The sequence below is a fragment of the Buceros rhinoceros genome, unplaced genomic scaffold (genome assembly GCF_000710305.1).
Source record: "Buceros rhinoceros silvestris isolate BGI_N320 unplaced genomic scaffold, ASM71030v1 scaffold8207, whole genome shotgun sequence".
Taxonomy (NCBI): Eukaryota; Metazoa; Chordata; class Aves; order Bucerotiformes; family Bucerotidae; genus Buceros; species Buceros rhinoceros.
This window is the reverse complement of record NW_010423891.1, coordinates 1-18,873: the sequence shown is the minus strand read 5'-3', so window position 1 is coordinate 18,873 and position 18,873 is coordinate 1. Positions and strand designations below refer to the sequence as shown.

The 18,873-nt window shown below is 38.5% G+C and overlaps 1 protein-coding gene across 1 annotated transcript in view; it reads left to right on the top strand.

Annotated features, from left to right (window-relative positions):
- Nucleotides 1-18,442, top strand: part of LOC104497352 (cadherin-7-like) — a 40,855-nt gene extending 22,413 nt beyond the window's left edge. The window contains exons 2-5 of the mRNA XM_010140590.1: nucleotides 6,826-7,120; nucleotides 14,393-14,512; nucleotides 16,693-16,860; nucleotides 18,207-18,442. Coding sequence (XP_010138892.1) covers nucleotides 6,826-7,120; nucleotides 14,393-14,512; nucleotides 16,693-16,860; nucleotides 18,207-18,442 — 819 coding nt within the window. The remainder of the gene's footprint in view (nucleotides 1-6,825; nucleotides 7,121-14,392; nucleotides 14,513-16,692; nucleotides 16,861-18,206) is intronic.
- Nucleotides 18,443-18,873: the final 431 nt, after the last annotated feature.

The following is an 18,873-nucleotide window of genomic DNA, read 5'->3' as shown; positions in this document are numbered from 1 at the left end:
CCTCTGCCTCACCTCATTCATATGAGGTCTTTCATGAGTCTGTTTCCCATTCCAGTTCTCCCCTAGTTCTTCAGACCTGCCCATGTTCTCATTCACTTTGGCCTTTTGGTTTCCAGATTTTTTTTTACCTTGCTTCATTTTAAACTTGGTTGCCTCTCTTTCTTTTTTATCCTTATTTTCTCTCCTCTGCTATTCTTTCTTCACCATGCACCTGCATGAATACCTTGATTGTAGATGGAATGTTGTTCTCACTGTTGAATATAAGGTCTCAGAGGTTGAAATACACCAAAAGACATATAACTTGCCTGCAGGAGAGCTGTGGGATGAAGCAGCTGGTACTCCTAAAAGGGTATGCTCTGATTTTACTTTGAATGTGAAATGCGCTCATGTGATAAGTAACCTCTCATTATCTCGTTGCCTTTGTAGTGACACTGGGTAGATATATTGGCCTGTGGTCATTCATAGGACTCTAGTACTACCTGTACCAAGACAACAGAGGATTCAGAGACAGAGGATTCAGAGGAGTCTTGAGTTGAGACATCTCATAAAGACAGTACTGGATGTGAAGGGACCGTGGGAACGTGTCAGACCATGGCTGGCTCAGGAGCCCTTAGGTGTTTGGTCATCTCTGAGCACTCTACACACATTTTGGGGGGGGTTAGATCAACACAGAAAAGAAGTCCTGTCTAGGCTGACTGGGTTTTGAGCAAGCCTATCAGCAGCTGCTTGCATTAGATACACATAATGTGGTTATACCGCGGTCTGCAACATGGGACCTTGCTGTGTTCCCTCATGACTATCTTGGTTACTTGCCTGACAAGGAGAAGGTCTGGAGGCAACAAAACGGTGCATGAAATTGCTAGTAAGTCAAAGTGCCGAACTGTGCCACTGTGGCACCGTTGTCTACGCTGGTTCGCTGCTGTGCTGACAACATTGCTGAGACAAGGAAACTCTGGCAGCATTACAAGCCTATTCCTTCCTTTCAAACTCTAATAAAAAACGTTAGGGTTTTGAGTATAGCCATTTATATTGATGTGATCTCTTGTCCTCGGTATTATCTGTTATGCTGAAAGCACAGAACATAGGCCAGCATATTTCTTTCTGAGCGCAGGCTTGTACTATAGTTTTACATAAATTAATAAAACCAAAAGCAAACAAAAGCCCTCCAGGAGCTCCTTTATCACTTTCTCAATGTTTCTTGGAAAAAAGACTTTTATAAGAAAATCATTACCTGCTGAATAATGCTTTCACTGGTGCCTGGGTGTGAAGTCAATTATATGAATCACAAGCCCTTGCTGACATCAATAAAATGTTGAGGCATCTGTATCTGTCCTGCGTGACTTCTGCAATGAGACTGAAAAGGAAATTAAAAAAGTTGTCTGAAGCTGTTGATATTGAAATATGGTTACAGTTTACAAGAGTGAGAGTTTCACAGCTCCTTCTGAAAACAATGGTATTAGTAACTAATGCATTTGTGAGGCTCTGAAACATTGCAGAAATGTGGTGTGTGCATTGGATTTTACTTACATGTTGACTCCATTGTCTCTGCTGAATTTTAAATATTAGTTACTATTTGCATTGAAATTGTTCCAAATTGTCAGCATTGAACTCTTAGATATCCTGATAGTTAATAAGCAAATACAAATATCTAGTACTTTATGAGTCATCACAATTCAAAACATGTACTAGCAGTGATGATCTGAGAGGAAAAGTGATTTCCAAACCTTCTACTGAATTCAAGAACAGAAGTTTTAAGTACCTGGCTGATGTAAGGAGCAAGATTCTAAAAAATAGCCAAATTAAGGCTTTGTTTCAAATGAGCTACTTTCTTTCATCTCCTGGCAATTACATGTTTAACCTGTATACACCCTACAAGTTTCCTTTTCAAGTCTTTACAGAAAGCGGTGCGCGCATGTTGTATGTGAAGATGAGTGTCTTTCTCCCACAATCAGTTCTCAGTTGTTTTGTGGTAGCAAGTTGTGGTCATAAAATGAGCAAGATGATTGCTCCGGGCTTGGTGTTCTTTCTTCCTTTCATCCTTGTTTGCTTCCTAGTCCCTCCTTGCTTCCAGTGAGTGAGAAGGCAGGAATAAAGATGCAGCTGGGTCAGTTCTGTATCACCAAGAGCTATGGATGCCTGCACCGTCACGAGGAGGTGCTTTTCATTCCTCTCCTCCCTTTCTAACTACTATCATAGCAAAAAAGGAAAGGGTGAGGCAAGGTAACTCCTCCTTGAGAAAACTTTTCAGCTGTGCTGCAAACGAGCACACACTTCTTATGGTCCCAGGGAGCTATGGAGCCAGGCTGTTTCGAAGCATCTGGTGTTTGCTCTGTCTCTTTCTCACCATTACCTCTGTGATCCTGCTGATGCTGAAAACCCGGCAGCTCCTCGTGTTCTCCCTGTGCATTTCTTCATCACCCAGAATCTGTAAACTCTGCAGTGAAACAGGAGCCATGCTACCACAGGGAGGAACAACTGCAAAGACAGATCTTTGGGGATGGAGAAGTGGGGAAGAGAGGCCTATAAACATCGCACCTCTTTAAGGGAGCCTGAGAGAAATAGCAAACCTCTCATTCAGACCTCAGACAGATTGGTGGTGGCCAGATAAATTGCTTTCAACGCAGTGCAGTATCTCTGTTTACTGGTAAAAATATCTGTCCTTCTCTATTGGAAATACTGCACTAGCACACTTCAATGGCAAGATGCAAACTGACGTTCATCCTTGGTTGAACAGATCTGTACCTACAAAGAGACAAAATCCAGAAACTATTGAATATTAGGGCTCTTGAAGGAAATATTAGGTTTCCTAGAACATCAGTTTATCCTTCTGTTAAAAATGCATCATTTCTACAGAAGCTTGTTCTCATGTACTATTGTACAGGGAACACCCAACACTAAAAATCTCAAAACCTTCAGGCTAAATGTGCTAAAAGAAGCAGTAGGATCAGTATACAATAATTGGATTGTGAACCTCATACTGGAAATAAGGTCACTTGAAAGCCAAGGCAAACTGGAGAGTGACCGTCATGAATACTGCATGGAAATGGCAATGGATGAATATTGGAAGTACCCAACCATCTTCACCTGTTCCATTCCTCCTTCACAAAAGAGAGGGAGGAATTTTCTTCACAGTATTTATTGCAAACTACCTCTGAAAAGTTTTTGGGGGATATTCCAGAATAGAATCAGATAAGATATATCTGGTGAATCCTTGAATCCTCCATGTCTCTTGAAACAAGAATTTGAAACTGCCTTTGTATTGTTCCTCTCTACTTTTAAAATCAGTTCCCACACGCAGCTACAGACTGAGCTGCAGCTCGGTGTCCTGCATGAATGTCTCTGTAGAAAGTGAGAGGAGTGATAGACAAGCTAGTAGATGGCACCACCATAGCTGATTTCTGGAGCTTTCCAGTAAAGTACAAGTGTCCTGAGGACTAATATTCTATCTAATCATTGCCAAATTAATCAGAAGAACAAATAAAAATCCTAGGTCTCATTCTTAAATGTACATCTTCTTAAAAAAAAAGGGAAGGGGGAACCAAAGCACCCCCCCCCCAAAAAAAAGCAAAAATCCCCCCAAAAAACTAACAGCAACAACAAAAAGAAACTGCCAAGTCTTTTCTAAAGCCAAAATTATAAGGAAGTCACATTTGGCTGACTTTGAGAATCGCTGTTTTGAAATATTATATTGGGTGGAATTTGAATAAAGGTGATCTGAAAACAGCAACAAAACATACATGTGGATTCTGTCAGACTGGTTTATTTTTGCATTGTTCTCTTGTATTGTACTTTAAAGTTATCTCAGACTGATACTAAAATACATATAAAAATGTTGAAAAAAATTCTTTAGAGTGCTTTACACAGAATTCATTGCACTCTAGTGCCAATGATATGCTAAATCTTGAGCTATATTGCCTTCCTGGAGTTAAGTAGGTAGAGAACAGTTGCTTACTATCTTGAGCATGGGCCAGCATTATTTTTTAAAGGCTTAGTAGAAAAAAGCTTTAGTAAAAAGATACAAAGAAGTTTGGTCTCCCAGAGCCTCAACATTGCACTAACAAAGGTCATTGCTAATCACTTTACTAATCCCATGTGGTAGCAGTTTTCTACCAAGGCATCGTTCCAAAAAGCGGTTTCTGTTCAGCATTTCACTCCAGGGCACCAGCCACTGTAGTGTAATCCATGAGGAGATTTATGGACCTCAGAGTGGGACTTCTTAAAAAAACAATGTGTTAATCAGCGAGCCACTGAGTGAGCAAATGGGAAATGCTGAGGCTACAGAATTTCTGCTTTCTTTGGGATGTGAAAGCCTTACTCAGAGCAACTTTGAGGATTTACACTTCTGGCGTCTACCCTGAAGGTCTCTTTTCTTTCAAAACACTGCTAGAAAGTTAATGAGGATAGGGATGGATCTAAGCACAAGGCAAAAGGGGGACTGTGCAGCCCTGCCGCATGAGACCCAGGTGTGAGTGCTACACTCTGGTGTGCTGACGGTCTCTGCTTCACCCCCATGAGAGACTGCTATGTTACTCTCAGCAAGCTGAGACGTGGAATCCCTTCCCTTCTCTGCTTGAAGAGATCTACTTGCAGTTCTGAAAACTGTTCTGCCAGATAAACTGCTTGGTGTGCTGGTGTCATCTGCTTTTCTTTCATCCAGCACATCCTTAATTTTGCCACAAAAGGTGGAATAACATTTCCCAGGAGAATGCGTCAGCCACCACAGAAAGACCAGCACTCCGCTAGAATATGGGATGTCAAGAAAACTGAATCACCTCAAGAAGACAAAGGAGTTGAGTATTTGTAGCCATAAGTTCAGTTCCTGGGTAATGTGATGCTCAACACTTCAGTCTAGACTGTAGGATTCTGGTTGTGTAGGAGAACCCACATAATGTCTCTGCAGCACGTAGGAGGCTTATGCGCTCTGAAGTAGGTCTTAGAAAAAGAAAAGAGGGAAAAAAAAAAAGTAAAACAAAATCAAACACAAGCCAGACATATTCTGTCTTGCACAGGCCACCGCTCCTTTGATGGGTGCTTCTTCAAGTCAAGTTTGAAAAGGCAGCAAGAGCCATAACAGCCACATTTGTGACATGAACAGAGGTATGGTTTATTGAATAAACCCCCAGCCATTAGGGCTGAGGAGTAGTCAGTGCTGCGGATCTTGAAAGAACCTGGATGTGAGATATATTTTACCTTGATCTGCTCACAGTGTCAGCTTTGACTATTCCTGAGTGCGCTGAGTAGGACTTGAAATGTTTGGGTAACTCCACCAAAGAAATAAAAGGCTTGTTTAGGTATCTCAGGAGTTAGGCAGCAGCAGAATGAGGATAAGCCATATTTTGAAATAATGTAAGTATTCTGATTTAGACACACTTGTTCTGTCGTTTTTTTGGTTTTTAATCCAGTCCAAAGCTCTTACTTCGTTTCTATCTTAAAAGAGTGCACCATAATTGCATAAGTACGAGATATCCAGACAGTGTAAGTGAAATAATGTGTAAGAAATAGGCAGCTTTTTATCCAGCTATGCAAAACTGATCACGAATACTTCCCTGCTGAAATAGGAAAAGGTTTTGCAGCTGTGCTAAGTTATGCCTGTGATAGCAATTTTCTGCATGTATTCTTGAAGTGATTACTACCTCAGCGATACTCCCAGCTGAGAGAAAAAAAGTGTTAGTGGAGGAAATTATGATGATGATGACTTACCTCCAAGCTTGACAAGACATGGGGTTCGGACAGGTACAAAGTAGATAAGAGATGTAAAGAATCTGAACACCTTTAACACTGTCCTCAGTTATTAACAAGTAATTATCCACTTTTTAATAAGCAAGCAAGTACTTTGAATTTTATAGATGTTCTTTACACTTGTGTCTTATTAAATATATAATGGGATCGTGTGTATGTGTTACTTTAATGTGATATCCAGATGGATTACTTTGCTGATTCAAATTTGAAAAGTGTGTGAGCGTTGTTTGGGTCTGTGTTCTGTAACAGGAAGGTGAGACTCAGTAGAAACAAAAGATCTGCAAAAGCTGTGGGACTGGTAACTCTGATACTTTAAATTGTGTGATGGAGAAGAAAGGTTCTTGCTGTAAATCTGTCTTGCAGTTCTAGTGGAAGATGCATTTTAACCTACTGAGGTACATTTTTTCTATGAATGGTCCCAGGGAAAATACACCCGACTTTCGATGCTGTGAGTTCAGGCAGTGCCAGGACACATCCTGGTCCTGCTCAGACTCTGCATTTTTCTAAAGTGAGATAATGGAAAACAAGACATGGAAGTGAAGTTACCAGCCCCTCAGACAGGAGTGGGCAATCTGTCAATCAATCTGTTTAATTATTTTGATATGTTTTACTGCTCTACACACTGGAAATCGGTGTGTTCTTTCCCATGACTGCACAGGAGCGAACACACACTGTCGTTAAGTTTATAGTGGCATTTGTTTGAAATCTCACCCTTCGGCAGGATAATATGCTGAAACCAACAAAGCAGTTAAATTCAGGTAGGAATAAAGTCACGGTTATAATCATACGTGTGCATGCGTGTACATGTGTCTGTGTAAATCTCTGGTATGAGAAGACTGTAACACAATACAAATGCATTTCAAAATAATATTGTTTGCAGGAAAGAATGAAATTATCTTGCTCAAAAGAGCAAACTGACAGATTCTAATGGTCCTTCATGTGCTGTGCATGATAAACATTCCGCTTGTCTTTGCAAGAACAATAAAATTTCATGTACTACTGCTCGACGTAAGAATTATTTTTACATACCTCCATGCCACTGACTCTGTTGTAAGTTAATCTCATCTCTCATCAATTTTTCACCAGCTTCACTCTGATGTTGATAAAGGAGATGGTTCCATCAAATACATCTTGTCAGGCGAAGGGGCAAGTTCCATTTTCATTATTGATGAGAACACGGGGGATATTCATGCTACAAAGAGGCTGGATCGAGAAGAGCAGGCCTACTACACGCTCCGAGCACAAGCACTAGATAGGCTGACTAATAAACCCGTGGAACCAGAGTCTGAGTTCGTCATTAAGATTCAGGACATCAATGACAATGAGCCAAAATTTCTGGACGGTCCTTACACTGCTGGAGTTCCCGAGATGTCTCCTGTAGGTAAGTGCAAAATACACTGTTGGTGTTGTGGGAAATTCGTTCTTGTTGCCTTTTTAAAAATTTCATTATTTTTCACTGTACCGCACTAAGCTACTTAATTATCTATGAGGCACCTGCAACGGTTAGATGATTTCAAGACTCAACTGGAAATAACACGATAGATTAAGTATTTACTGTTTTAACAAGGTTGTGAAACTCAAATAGCTATGTCGAGATTCAGATATGCATTTTAAAGTGTATTTCTCATTCCTGTGCCCAGAGGCTTTGTTTTATAATTCTCATTAACAATAATAAGTTTCACACCTAAGCTGTGGTGCTCAGAGGTGATAATTTATCATTTTGTTCAGATAAAGTCCATTCTTAACAAACTCCTCAAAGTCCTGCTGGCAAAAAAAAAAAATTTTAATAGCATAATTTTTGGAGTAGGTGTTGCATGTGTCAGTAACAGTTAACTGTGTCTATTTTCTAATACTGAAATCCAGCTCCCTGGGAAATATATGGAAGCAGCAGGGACTGGGGCACGACTTGAGATAGTTTCAAAACGCCGGAGGAATGGGAGAGGTCTGGCTTTTAGAGGCTTCAGACCCTCTGCTGGAAAAGAAGAAATGCTAATTTTCCCTGAGTTTGTATTAGGGAAGAAATTCAGCATCGAATCCACTATCTCTTCATTTTCAAGAGACCAAGTGTCCATCTGTTGTCAGGTGTTGAAAGCTGACTGATTCAGAGCAGGTACGAGTTTATCCCACAGATGTATTGGTAAATTTTACTTTAACCTGAAATAATAAATGCAAACATGAAGCTAAAAAAACCCCAGAACTTAATCTACTTCAGGGGAAATATGTCCATGGGAAGTCTCAGTCTAGGTTAAGGGGGTTATATGGTGATTGAAATCAGGATTTTCTTTGCTTGACTGATTTAAAACCATATCAAATTTTGTATGCTCACAGTAACACTGCTCATATAGAATTTGCTATAGTTTCATCTCCGGTGTTTTTGCACATTAAACAATGCCTCTAAATTAGAACTAGAGAGAGAAAAAAAGTCTTCCCTGCCTCAGCGCCCTGCAGCAATCATTACTCAACACGGGGTTTATATTTGAAACTCAGCTTAGGAGCCAATAGGAGATAAGTGAAACATTAGTAATGACTTGTCTATTTATTTATCTACTAAGCACAGTGAGTGTAGACACTACTTCTCATTTGACACTTGGCACTTGGTCCTTGTCACTCAACCACTATGTGGATGGCTGAAGAGGCAGCAGTAGCCTCAGAAAGGAAGCTGGACACTTCAGCTTTTGAGGAGTATCAGGGAGGAGAGGACGATGGGATACATTGCTGAGAACTTTTCACTAACACACTTTGGAAAAATGGGAAGAACCAGATAATCTAAGACTGTAGAACCTACATATTCAGCACTTCAAAAATATGTTCTGTAAAAAAACCACCTTTTTTTTAAAATTGTTGTTTTATTTTAGAATTAGATTATTTAAGTGAGCTGTAGCATGCAGCAATGATTAGATATTTTTTTTGTACCATTGTCTTTTGCCCTGAGGAGCAATATCTCCACATTTCCCTTGCATGAGTTACCTCTACCTTGTCCTGTACTGGTATATCGACATATGGACAACCACTACAGATACATGAGGTTTACCTACACACACGAATCCATGCCTCTGCCCCTCACCCGTGCTTCATTTGTTCCAAAAATATACTGGGAATCAATCTGTGGGGAGTGCACAGTGTGCAGTAGAGAACATAAGGACTATTTTTCAAAATGAGCTGCTTTTGCATATGTTGTTGAATCTTTACCATATAAATGACTAAAAGAAATTCTCTCTGATTTGGATTGCAGCACCGAATGTGTATTCAATTTAGGTGGAATACTGTGCAAAATTATTAACTGAGACTTGTGCACTCTCTGGGATTTGCATCAACTAAGGGCAATTTCACCTTCTTGAGCTTCCTGAAACTGCACATTTTAACCATCTTCATGTTTTGTATGACACAGCTACAGCACTGTTACCGAATTAAGGATTACCGTGAAATGCCTGTGTGGCTCTTGTCCTACATAGTCACATCGATTCATAGTTTATTCATATAACACAACTTTTAATTAATCACCTAGAGCACTCATGAAATATTAAGGAGAAACAAAGTATCTCTCTCCTATTTCCTTTAAAATGATATCCATGACAAGGATTTTTAATTGGATATTAAACAAAATGAGAGAGATCACAGGATTATAAACCCAAGTTAACTATAAAGCCAGGAAAACTGTAGCCTTTAACCTAAAGGATAGTTGTGCAAGTATAATGATTCTATATTTTATTGGACAAATATTTTAAGACATTATCTAAGGCTAATTGGAGTCAATCTTTTCTGTTATTTGAAATGACTTCGGGTCAGGTTCAAATTATATTTGGGTCAGGCCCAATTATATTGATTATCCTGCACAGGATAAATATCTTGATGGCTTATAACTCTATTCATGGAAAAACCTCAAAGATATGGCTTATCTTGAAAATCAGAGGGCTTTTTTTTTAATATCTTCTAAAAAATCTAGCAGTGTTACATTTCAAACAAAGTGAATGTGATATTATAGTATAAAGTGTATTAAAGGAATGTTCCTGTGATGTTGACCAAAAAAATAGCTGTTGTGAGATACTGATTGGTTCATCTTACAGCCAAGGGAACTGGGGATAAAAACTCCAATACCCAACACAGTTTTGTTTTGTTTAATCTTCTGTACTCTCCGGATATATCAACAGCTTTGCTCATTACCCAGGACAACAAATATCCTTCTTGCCATGTTTATTATTTCTGATTGAGATGGAGAGAAATACTTGTATTTTATACCAAGTGGGGGGAGGTGGGTAAGGCAAAAAATAAAGCTTTATGTCATGCTTAAATCTTTGGTACAAGTGAGTAGCTGGTTTATGAGAACCTGAATGAAGGGAGAGTATCTCTCTGCAGTCACAAATCCCAACTGCTTCACTTTATTGACCTTGCTGCTGGGCCGGGCTCAGCCATGGACTTTGTCCTCAAGTGAAGGCAACCCAAGGAGGCAGGGGGAGGAGACAGAGGAGGTGGAGAGGGTAGAGCCTGCCTCCAGGTGCTGTCTCCCCCACTTCACACTCCTGGAGGGGAAAGGCTGTGGAGGCATTGCTACATCGGCTCCGGGTGAGGGCCAGTTGCAGAATTACAGAAATACCATACGGTACAGAGCAGAGCCAGGCTCGGCTGTTGTATGTAAGAATTAACCTGATATTACAGATAATTTGAGAGTAAAGTTGTTCAATATTTCTAGTAGCAGCCAATATAATGTAGAAATGTGATGCTGTCATGGAATTGTTTCATGTATTACACGCCATTAATTGATCTTAGTCAATGCCTTTAGTGACTGACTGCCTTTAAAAGTCTGTTTTGATTTTGCTACAATTCAATTGATGAGGGTTTGTGCAGTTTCAAACATGAGTTTGTTAAGTTCATCTAGTTTTAGAAATCAGTTTTACCTTAAATGACTTCACCAGTGTTAAAAATGGAAATCACACAAGCATTTCTCATACAAACTCATTTAAATACTTCAGTAAAATCCCACACAAGTTACTATCAAGCTTTTTAAAAAGCTCTGTGCCGAGGTTTCTAAAACAATAAACGCCAAGATTTAAAAAGCATCCTTTTGAAGGATCTCCAATTCAGAATGATTTTCAGCAGCCAATATCTGACTCTATCACAGAAAACATAGATCTCTGCAACTTGTCAGAAATATTGTTGAATCCTGACTTGGGTAAGTTAAAGTACAAATAACGTTCAAAATTCAAAGTCCGCTCTGCAAAAACTCCTCCCTTCCTTTTGCCCTAATATCAGAAATTATATAGGTCAAGTTCTCAGTTTGCTGTGATTCCGTAATATGTACCGATATCTGTTAAAGCTTAGGTGAAAAATTATAAGCATTCTGGAAAAAAAACCCAGAAATCTGCACCAGACACACAAATTTTGGTGTGTTTTTAGCTAATATCAATAAAGAAATGTGTGGAACACTCCCTGATTAACAGCATGGATTTTCCCTCAGTATGTGCTGGAATTGTTGAAAAAGTTTAAGAAGTTGCTGCATGTTGAATTCTTTGCAATGAACTGGTATTCAAGATTTGTTATAAAGAAATTACTGTAGATAAAAACTGTAGAGGACTCTCTGCCTGTGAGAGAAAGACACTTTTTCTCTAAATAGCCCCTATTTATTTTTTCAGCTCATATCAGATACACACACTGTTGAAATATTTAGTCGTAGCTGTGAAGCTGCAGGTTGTACCAAGTCACTGATGAAAGTTAGGGATGGGGTCAGTGTCCTGTTCACACCTGCAGCCCAGGACTCTGACCAATGCTGCCAGAGACACGATTTACGGGGACACTCCCTTTGGTGGATGGAGTGAAGTCGTGGTGATGTTTGTTGACTGTCCAGTGTCACCTGTAAGTCCTGATCTTGGATGCACATGTGAGAACTGACCGCCTGTATTTTGAGGCAAAGTATTCAGGAATAAAAGGAAGACTTAATTTCAGTGCATCAATCTATTGCACAAAAAATTAGGACAACTCTGTGTTGCAATGATAGTCCTCTGAAGGAATTCCTGTTCTTCAAGAGAAATCTGCTTTCCCTGGGAAATTCTCTGGAAATCTTCACATACTAATCTTTCCATGCATTATGCTTCCTTGGAACAGATTTCCTACACGTAGGACTTTTCACATAGCTAGCATACCTTATGTTAGCTCCCATATTCTTTTTTAGAAATATATTGTGCAGAAACCTCCCTCTCAGCAAGGGACTTCTGGCAGCTCAAAGTCTTTGTGTGCAACTGGTAAAGCGATAATGCCAAGAGCAGTTGTTTTAAAAGTTCCCTGCCCACCCCCACCCCCCTCTCGAGGTCTGAGAGAAGCTGATTAGCACAAAGGGACTAGAAAAGCATAACTTTTTTTAGTTGCTGATTACCCTCAAGTGGGATGGGTGCAGAAAGATTTGGTGTTAGTATTTCTACCTAAAAAACCCCCAACATTTCAAAATGATCTGTGTGTTTTAGGAGAGAGCCAATTAGATTTAGATACTGACTTTATTCATCTCACAGAATGTGGAGGGTTTGTTTGCTACATCAATAGATTTTTACAGCAAACAAGCACTTCTAATCTTGCAGGATTTCCAAAATGTCTGTGTGGAGGTTGCAGAGCCCGTAGTTTCTTTGATCTTGTATTGGTCTAGAGTCCTTGAAAGCGGCAAGAGCAAGGAGCAAGGACGTAACTGTGTGTGAGGTTTATAAGCACTTTTGCCAATATTTGCAGACATTGTAAGCTTCGCTGGCAGGCCTTAGGGACTCTGTAGATGTGGTAAGCCTGGCTTTCACAAAGAACACAGGATGTCAAATAGTCATTATGTTACCCTTGCCCTCAGAATCTGGAGAGACTCTGGCAAGTTTAAAATAGGTCCCTGTATGAAATTACATTATAGAGTAATCTGTAAAATCAGTTTGACATACTGAATCAGAGCTCTTAGTTACTGGTGAACAGAAAATTGATGTGTTTTAAGTCCCATAACTGATAAATGGCATGATGGATTAACTACCAATTTTCTTTTTAAACTTTCCATCTACTTAATAGTTGCACGTGAAATTTCAGGGTGAGAATAACCTTTTCCATGTCCAAAAATATTAGACGGTCCACAAGAGAGAAAAAATGCGTTTAAAACAGAATTACAGTCATAATGCTTTGTCATGGATATTTTAGGAAGAGAGATCAGGAATGTGGGTTAGCTAGGCCATAACTTAAGTGAATAACGTTATCTTATAAATCATCATTTCTGGTCAGAATTCATTCAAGAAAGTGTCATCCTTTGTAATCTGTACTCTTTTATGCAGAGCTGCACATAGTCCTCTCTCTTCATCCAAACATTCAGCCTGGTACCAGGACCTATTGATCCTCTACTTAAGTGAGCATTGGAAAGCTGAGGAAAATGGATGGAGTACGTCATGTAGCAGACATGAAGAATTTCAGAACTTTCTTATACCCATTTCCTGAAAAAAATCCAAATAAAACTGACCAGAATGAAATGTATGATAAGTTCACCCTGGGTACTTGCTATTGCGTATTGTTCTTGAACAGTGGTTTCTAACCTTCCTGCTCTCTTTTTCACATGTCAAAAAATGTCTACATTCAGAAAATGAACACTCTCTGCAGTAAATGCTTTAATCTTGTGTCTAAATCCACTTTATGAAGGAATCTGATCCTCTGTTGAAGACTTTACTGGGCTTCTGCCAAATTGCTACAATATTAATTTGCAACCTAACCTCCAAAGGGTCCCTGGACCATTGAATGGAAGGTCTCAATGTTCCAGACAATCTGCCAGTGAGAAAAAATAATCCTTTCTGGCTATCAAAGGGTGGTGACTGTGGCCAAAGCCCTGGCTCCCAACTGGTGTTTTATTCTGCTCTCAGCATATACCGCGGAAGCTGTTGTACAGAACAAAACAAATGGGAACTGATGTGGAGAACATAATGAACAGGAGCTGGATGCAGAATGAGATCCTCACAAAATATGCCCTTCTTGCTAGCCAGCAACACATTTGCTTTCTTATTCCTGTCAACACAGAGACTTTTTTTGCCCAAGACATGTTTATGCAGCACATTATTACCACAACTGATACTCAAGTGTTGCAGATTGTTGAGGGAAATTAGTACTTTTCAAAGAATTTTATAGTCAGCTCTCACCAGTTTTTCTCTTTATAAATAGGTAAATAATTTTATAGGATGAAATTAATTTTATATAGATATACGTGTGCACAATTTTATATAAAAATGATGTTTATATATGCCTGTATATTTGAATCACAATTTTAGCATGCAGACTGCTCTTCCAAGGGACACTCTTACTGTATTTCATAATATATTTAATATACTTAAATATATTTCAGGCATCACCATCATTTAAGAAATATTGCTCACATAGTCTCCATCAACCAAAGGCAGAGATAGAGAGGGGGACCTACTGAGTGAGGTGTTTTTTATTTCTGTGAGCCAGAGGCTGAGACTGTTTAGGAAGATGGAAATCTGTAATAGCCAATATTACAGGTTTACCAAGAGGACTTTATACTCCGAGCTGAACCAGCGTGGGAATGATGAACGGTTGTGGAAAAGCCACCTCACACTGTCCAGATACATATTTTAGCAGAGCATATTGAGTAAGTGTAGTTCAGATTTTGGGGTTTTTTATGTGTCCCTTAAACATTTTGCAGGTACCTCTGTGGTTCAAGTGACAGCCACTGATGCAGATGATCCTACTTATGGCAACAGTGCTCGAGTGGTTTACAGCATATTACAAGGGCAACCTTATTTTTCTGTGGAGCCCAAAACAGGTAACTCTACATCAATTCTCTGCTGTACTGCTGAGAAAAAAAAAGCAAATGTACATTAAAACTTGCTTATTAAGGAGTTATTAATTAGGAGCTTATTAATGTGGTCTCTTGGTTAATTGAATGCATCTGGATTTTGTTGATCTTTTAATCTCTTACTCGTCAGAATAGATTGTGAAAGCCACGCATCTGAGCTACGTGATAAGCAGACACTGCTGGAACGGGAAGTTTTATCTTCTCAATCTACCAGCTCTCTGGTCTGCTGCCTCTTGTGGTCTTTACGATCGGTGAAAATTTCAAGAGGTTTTTTGCAGATGTTTTTTTAGAAATACCTAAAGTCACATGGTCAGATTTCCTTAAGCAGAGATCTACGGCATGATCATTCCATTCTCCATTCTATTTTTTAAACTGAAGTTTTCTTGTGGGAAATGTGTCTTGTCATTATTAGTTTGAAGAAGAAAGCACTGTGCTTCCTATTCTTATCTGATACAACATTTTGCTGCTGCTCTCAAAAGAAATTACCAGTGGAATGTTTGGGGTTTTTTTTCTATTTTCATAAGATTTTGTGAATATTTTAATCCACAACCAATGCAACCTTTAACCCTTGTCCGTTTAATAAACTTTACCCATTCTACTGTATAATTTCACAGAGTGGGAAAATAAGTTCTTGCTCTGCTCCATTTGCTTTGGTGCCTGAGCCTTCACTTACGCCCACATGGCGAAGTTATAATCTTCATTTCAGAGATGGACAAGTGAGACAAAAGAGAAACAAACTGTTTACTCCATTTATCATAATCAATCTGCAATGCAGCTCGGACCTGAATCCCAACGCTGTGACGAAAAGGTCACATAATTTAACATCATCTAAACTTACAGAAATAAATACGATCATTATCTTCAGGTTGCAACAGGTCCATCCTCAGGAGGGATATACAGCACTTTCTTTTCACCCCCAATGAATGTGATTTATTAGTGGTTTTCTCCCTGTCTCTCTCTCTCCGTGTACATGTATGTACAATGTATAATGACTGCAGGCAGCCCTTGAACAATGTCGTAGTAGTTTCTGTTAAATCAAAATCTTTAAGGATTCAGACTGAAGTGTTTGCATACACTTTCACTTTGATGTGATACTCAAATTTCCTGGGTGCATTATAATTAACGTCCAAGTGATTGGTTAATGTTTACTGGCAATTTGACTAAGACAGGAAAACAAGCAGGCCAGAAAAAAATTATGTAGAAACAATAATATTATGAATTGTATATTAATTGTATTTTAACACGTCTTGTAACATGGGTGAAATAGTGCCAGAGAGTCTGTTTGTGAAATAAATGTTTCAACCCAGAGATGATTAATGGCAATTCCCTGTATTCATAAAGGAAGAAAGAAATGAAACTCTAACTAAACATTCAGCAAATATCAGATTAAGAGATATGTGTCCCAGTGTGCCTCTCCTTTATCTAGTTTGTTCATGATTCCTTTGCTGCTGACACTAAGTGCTGGTGGAGTAAATGGCTGCCTCTCTGGAAATCAGAGTTAGTGGCTGTACTGTGTACTGAGCATGAAATATTCATAAAGTCGTCATGTTTTGAGAAGGTATATTCATTTTCTGATCTTTATCAATATAATGCAAAGGATGAAACTTGGAGCTTTCTTCTGGTTTTTATTTCAAATCAATTCATTACAAATCGTTCATAATTTCATAAAGATATAGAGTGTGGCAAGGTTAGTAAGAGTTAATGTGATGAACATCTATTCAAGGCATTGTGAAATGAATCTTCACCTTGGAATGTTAAAAATGAACGTGGCATATTCTGTTCTTCCTAGCTCTAAAAGAGTGGGAAACGAAACACGGAAGATGGTATCTTCCAGGGAAGGGAGTATTACCCAAGACATTATGAAGCCTATAGTTCAGGGAGAAGATTATTTGGGAAAAACCAGTCATGGATGGCTTTACCCAAAGAATCTAGTACTAAATAAAAATGGGTGGGTTTTGATGACTGCTTGAAACAAGCTTGTGTCTTGTCAGTTCTTCTCCTAGTCAAAAACTTTGATTTTAATATTGAAATTAATTCTTTCCTCTTTTGTGTGATCACTGATCTACTGCTACTTTTTAAAAGCAAACTCAACTTTCATGGCAATGTATTTTCTTGTGCAACCACTAACATAACTTGTCTTACTGCAGGTGTTATCAAGACTGCCCTTCCAAATATGGATAGAGAAGCCAAGGATCAATACCTATTGGTTATTCAAGCAAAAGACATGGTTGGGCAGAATGGTGGATTATCAGGGACTACATCTGTAACTGTCACCCTGACTGATGTTAACGACAACCCACCCCGCTTTCCACGACGTAAGTTACTTGGTAAAAAAATACGACTGCTATTATTTTTTCAAAACATTGTTATTTGCTTTAGAGGTTGTGCTGTTTCTAAACACAGGGTGAAAGTGCTCAGCTTCCGTGTTAAGTACTTTGAGAATCACTGACAACAAAGTATATTATTAATTATTATTATTATTGTTAATATTATTGTTGTTAGTACATCGAAAAAAATCTGGTTTCTTTACCTAATGTGTTCCAGATCAGTTGAAATTATGTACAGCAGGTCCATTTATAAATTGTATTAATTTTACTTACTCTCCTTGAATAAAAAGACAAAAGAAGATACAACTTAATAGATACTTAGCTCATGCCAGTTGGACTTCAGGATGCATAGTTCTTTACCGTGACTCTTAATCCTTCATAATCCTTTGGTATTTTAGCAGGATTTGTATCTATGTACACAGTGCTTCCTAAAGGTCTTAATCACAGAAAGGCTGGAAAATCATCTTCCCTCCACTGATTTTCTTCAACCAAGGTGGTTCTCACTCTGTCCAAAGAAAAGAGTACACAAGTGTATGCTCAACCCTGAAGAGCTCAGTTTATTAATAACGTTATTAACGTTTCTGTCTGGGATGCTTTTTTTCTTAAAAAATAAATCCCTTGCTAAGTAGAATTAAAATAATGTGAAGAATATATTCATGTCCACTCCAGCCTCGCAAGCAATGACATAAAAAATAGATCTATATATAATAGATTTCCTGTTATTTCAAGACACCAGCTGCTTGAAATAATAATAGAAGAACTGGAGTTATTTTTGAAGGTGAAGGTGTTATTGGCTACAGACTGCACTCAGATACCCTTTTGACAGTATATATATCACCTTCTGCTTCAATGAAATAGCTGGAATTTTCAAGAATGCAGATGGTGCACCTACTGTTAAAGAAATTAATATGTATCAGTTTCTAGTCATAGTCAGATTGCAAACTGCCTGATTAAGATACACAGGTATAAAAGAATAAGAGTGTATATGGATATTTTTTTACTTATTTGCTTTTTATCCTCTTTTGTGGCAAACAAAGCAAAATATTTTCTGCATTGGAACCTCATGATTTGCACTTCAGGTTTAGTTCTGGTTTTGCATCTTTGCCTCGTACTCCTCTCGTTGTACGAAACATGCCAATGAAGTAGAGTCCATCAGAAGGAAAAGCCTAGCAAAAAAAAGAAGGGTAATTCTGTTTTAAACTGAATGTATTCTGATAGCCCGAGTAAATAATTAAAGACATGATTTAAAGGAAGGTAGGTTTTGAGAAGGCTTGATTTTGTTTAGCCTACAGTCACAGAAGACTCTGAATTCATTAAATTTTTAAATTTCACAGGATCATACCAGTATAATGTCCCAGAGTCTTTGCCAGTGGCCTCTGTGGTTGCCAGAATAAAAGCTGCAGATGCAGATGTGGGACCTAATGCTGAAATGGAGTATAAGATCGTGGATGGCGATGGTTTGGGAGTATTCAAAATTTCCGTTGACAAAGACACCCAGGAGGGAATCATAACAATTCAGAAGGTAGGTCTGATTTTCCTTGCTGATTCTGCTTTGATCTGTGCAAGATAAGGGCAGGTAATGTGAGCATGTGGGTTTTGTTTCTATGAGCCTCATCTTCTGTAAAAATTTCCATTGGCATATTTCCTCTTGACTTCTGTGTGCATGTGTGTGCATGATTTTGAGATTTTTCATGACTACAATGAAAATTCTTGTGGATTTTAGGCAATAACTGTGTTGTTTTGATGAAATGGTTTTTAAATCTCCTGCACGTAGAAGTTTGGATGGGAATCTAAGCTTTAGTCTCAATTTCCTTGTATTAAAGAGAAAGTGTGAAAATAAATCTCATAGTGAAAATGCAGACTCCAAATACAACACGAATCCCAAATGTAATTTAAAAAAAACTATCTAATTGTCTTTGGCTGATGTTGTTCTATTCAGAAGGCACATATTACTAACATTAAAATTATGTATCAGTAAGAATAGTTGTTTTACTAGATAAT